Source organism: Triticum dicoccoides, chromosome 3A (assembly GCF_002162155.2).
Source record: "Triticum dicoccoides isolate Atlit2015 ecotype Zavitan chromosome 3A, WEW_v2.0, whole genome shotgun sequence".
Taxonomy (NCBI): Eukaryota; Viridiplantae; Streptophyta; class Magnoliopsida; order Poales; family Poaceae; genus Triticum; species Triticum dicoccoides.
In genome coordinates, this window is record NC_041384.1 from 677,350,050 (window position 1) to 677,354,445 (window position 4,396).

A 4,396-nucleotide genomic window follows, 5' to 3' on the forward strand; every position below is an offset into this window, starting at 1 on the left:
TGTGCCCAACTGTCATGAGGACCTGCTCCAAGGTAATGGATTGGAGAGGTTTCTCATCTTCAGTTTCTGGTGTTGAGCGGCAGCTTGTGGAGTTGTCCTTGTCGTCCCAAAACTACCTATCTCGGATGCAATCTTCAGGCTTGTGGTCGTCTAACAGTGGGCAACTGGAGCACAACATTGCAATCAAATGGGATGACTTGGCCGGTTGTAGGGTTGTCGCAACATCGGTGTAGCGCCTCACCCCTGTGGCCATGGTGTCGATTTCTTTCATGGAGGTTCCCAGGGCGACATTCCATGGTTGTGCGGAGGCAGCGTTCGCCTCCATGGCCCGCAGGAGCCCGGGTGTTCTCTGGTGATGGAAGGCGTGACGATGGCCGTGGATCTGGTCTCCGCCAAGAACCGTCGTCGGTGGAGGGGTCGACAAGGGATGCTGGTTCCTGCCGGTGTTTCGGTAGCTGCACGCGGACTAGGGCAGCTACTGGTTCGGAGTGGCACAAATGCGGGTGAAAACCATGTCGACCTCGGCCATGGCTGACGTTGGCGACATCTTGGCCATCGTCTCCTTGTTGAAGGCATCGTCGGTTGCAATCGTCGCCACCTCGTTCCGACTGCTCCGAGGGAAACCTAGGGTTTCTTGAATCGGACGATGAAGATGCCTTCGGGACTGGCAAGGTGAACACGTTGATCGCCCTTGAAGGTGGGATGGCGGAAGATGGTTGCGGCCTATTCTAGAGCGTGTGCATGCAGTACGCGCAGAGGGTCCACTTGACCAATTGATGCTCTCGGCTTGCCGGTGGGCGGCTTGATGAGGCCGGATTAGATGATGTGTGTTGATGCAAGGTCAAGGCACATCATCAAGCTTATAGGTGTAGCAACTATTGGTTTCATAAAGGTGGCATTGAGTTGATCCATGTATTTGTTTTGTTGAACTCCGTTGAATAATATTATAATAAAAATGACTTTGTGCATCGCTTGATGTAGACGCCGAGGGCGAAAGAAACCCCAAAATAATTTCCATGTTTGTCATAATTCTTAGCTCACAACATTTTTCTCAGAATGCACAACTCAACTAGACACATCCTTAATTTCTTTTACTTGTGCAAGTTACTTATCTTAATCTCATATGCCGATTGAGTAGACTCAATGTAGCGAAAGAGTATTGTTGTCGTTTTAGTAGAACGTATAGTTGGTTCTTTTACTCAGCACAGACAATCAAATATGCACCGGTCCAAATATTAAGTACAATATATTATTTTTCTGAAAAGTCAAACTTCTTAGTTTTGTCCATATAGAGAAAATATACTATGATCGCGAGATTCGTCAATATTTTTTACAGTACTTATTTAGGACTGTAGATGTTAACATATTTTATTATGAACTTAGTCGAACATAAAAATGTTGACTTTAAGAAAACGAACATATATTATTAGAACAGAGGCAGCGCGGTGGAGCAAGTGCCAATGCGAAAGCCAACGGGCTCAAGCGTCCTTGCCGTCTCCTATGCTACGCGGAACAATACGGACAGTGGCGTAGCTAGGGGGTGGCCAGGGTGGTCCATGGACCACCCTGAAATTTTTCCATAGCTTGTATATAGTATAGTAAAAAATATTTCTTTAAAAATAAATAAACTTATGTAAATATTTCTATTAATGGACCATCCTGATTTATTGGGCTGGCTACACCACTGAATACGGACACAGGGTCAACGCCACTAGAGAAGCTTCCATGGAGCAGTACAAGACCACGCTTAGTTTTCTCCCGAACGAACCAAAAACACTACTTCTATTGCTTTCTAAAAAAACACTACTGCTATCATGGACTAGTACTTAAAAAGCAGAGCTCCTGCTCATGTGCAACTGCAAGGTGGTGGTACCGATACTAGCAGTGTGAGAAACCAACCCAGAGATCCTAAGCAGGTTCGTGCAAGGCGGTAGGCGTGCAGCCTTGGTTCACTAATTACGAGAAGCCAAGGGGGGGAAAGGATTCAAACATTTGAATCGGAGAATCTAGCGATCCTAATTACTGGGCGGAATTGCGGAGGAGTAAGTGCTTGGAGCAGGTAACCAAAACAGAGTGCGGGGGTCGGCGAGCGGCATGCACCTGGAGGAGGCGTACTCGTAGAGCCTGCCGGCGGGGGAGAAGACGAGCAGCGAGACCTCGGCGTCGCAGAGGACCGCGAGCTCGAAGGCCTTCTTGAAGAGCCCCGCGCGGCGCTTGGAGAAGCGCACCTGCCGGCTCGTCCGGTCCTCGATCCGCCGCAGCTCCACACGCCCGCGCCGCGCCATCCCCACCAGCCTTCTCCTCTCCTCCGCTTCTGTCGTGTCTCTCTTCTCACCGTTTATCTCGGTGGACGGAAAGGGGTCAGGGTGTCAGGGAGAGAGAGTGTGGCCGGAGCGAGGGGACTCCACTGCTCAGGGGAGCGGGGGAAAGAGATGGACGGGTCCGTCGGGGAGACGAATCACCGTACACCTCCCCCGTGGCCGCCAATGGTCGTAAAGAAAACGTGGAGACGGCGACCCAGAGAATCCATGAGGCCACTGATTTACTTATATAATTCGTTGATCTTGGACCGCACCCCCGCTCAAACTTGGTAAATCCCAGATGAGGAATGCCGGGGGTGAACCTGGCCCCCACTAGCCTTTTCAAACAAACAGGGGCGGGCGCCAGTGCACCACCACTACTATTCCTGCACGACCACTGCACCCATCCTTATCCACGCTGTGAAAAACCAGGGCCGAGTCGGATTGGAACGTGTGTGTGGAAGCGGAGGGCTCCAGCTAGGACGTACGGCACCTGGGCCGCCGAAATATCTGCCCGGGCCCCGGTGAGAACCAATGAGCCGAAAGTGGTTAAATTTCTCGAGGATAAGGATGCCGTGTAAGGCAAGGGCCGCTGTGGCGAGGCTTGCATGCCGGACAGCGCGATGGGATCACAAAAATGGTCCCGCGCTCTCCTTGGATGCATCTGTGGTGTGAGGCTATCCGTAATGGGAGTATCATATGTAGTATCATACATGCCAACTAAGCAATTTTGATGAGGTGGCATAGAATTAAATAAAAAAAAAGATGCTTGAGTATCATATCATGATATCGTATCATATTAAATGATGTGCTACTTTGTGTCATGCATGGCAATAAATGTAGTTCTCTATGATACCAACATATGATACTATGTATTACAGATGTAGTATCATACACTAGTATCATATGCATGATACTAGTATATGATACTTTCCATTACAACTAAGCCTGATGGTGACCTCTGAAAGCAGGAGAATTTTGCTAGTGCTGCCGATATTAACGGCTCTATCATCACCAATCACACTACACCTAGGGTCTCTTTCATTTGAAGATTCCAAAACGCATAAATAGAAAGGCTGCAGGGTTTTAATTTCCAGCATTTTCGATATAGTACCATCATATTTTTGGTCTGATTGGTTCCAGGGCCGGGCCCATAGTGGTACAGAGTGTGCAGCCCGCACAGGGCCCATACAATTTGGGGCCCCAAATTTTTATAGGCCTAGTATGTATATTTCTCAGAAAAAAAATGTTATTCCTGGGCCTGGGCCGTTGGCGTCCACGACTCCGCGTGAGTCTACGCGCGAACCAGGTCGCTGCTCGATCTCAGGCGATCCCACGCTGCTCGATCATAACCTTGTCCCACATTCAAAAGAAAAAGAAAAACGGGATCTTCACGACAGGAGTCTATCGCCGTCTGATTGCTTCAATCCCGATCGCTAACACAAACCCTCGCGCACAACAACTGGTACATATCGGCGCCGCCGTCACCTGGCAGTTGCCACATCGCCATTTGCCGGTCTCTCCGCGCCACCGGCAGCGACGCAGCGTCTCGCCGATCCATCACGCAATCACAAGTAAGCTCCATTGATCCATCCTCTTTGCTCTTATTTTGTACCCCATCCATGCTGCTAGTGCTGGGGACTTATGTGAGAGAAACTATTAAGGAGAATTTGCATTCAGATCTCTTTCATACGAACACTCAGATCCATCAACAGAAAAAACATAAACAAACTAGTACTCCCTCCGTCCAAAAATACTTGTCATCAAAATGAATAAAAGGGAATGTATCTAGATGTATTTTAGTTCTAAATACATCCCTTTTTGTCTACTTTGATGACAAGTATTTTCGAACGGAGGGAGTATGCAACTACACAGGACTTACGGGAAACTACAGTCTACAGGGGAAGTTGTTCGTACTTTCAGTGCTCCTAAAAGTTTATAAGACATAAGTAATTTATTAATTTAGTTTCTAATGCACTGTTGAACCATTTTATTCATCCTCTACCCATAAATATACCTACCGTATCCGTTTAACATAGGTAGTCAGATCGATCGCAAAACATCGATCACGTCGCCGTTGCTACAGCCTATAGGAA

At 48.2% G+C, this 4,396-nt stretch overlaps 1 protein-coding gene across 1 annotated transcript in view; it reads right to left on the minus strand.

Annotated features, from left to right (window-relative positions):
• The window catches only part of LOC119270130 (MADS-box transcription factor 51-like), a 31,408-nt gene extending 28,885 nt beyond the window's left edge, over positions 1–2,523 (minus strand). The window contains exon 1 of the mRNA XM_037552102.1: positions 2,101–2,523. Coding sequence (XP_037407999.1) covers positions 2,101–2,285 — 185 coding nt within the window. The 5' untranslated portion in view covers positions 2,286–2,523. The remainder of the gene's footprint in view (positions 1–2,100) is intronic.
• Positions 2,524–4,396: the final 1,873 nt, after the last annotated feature.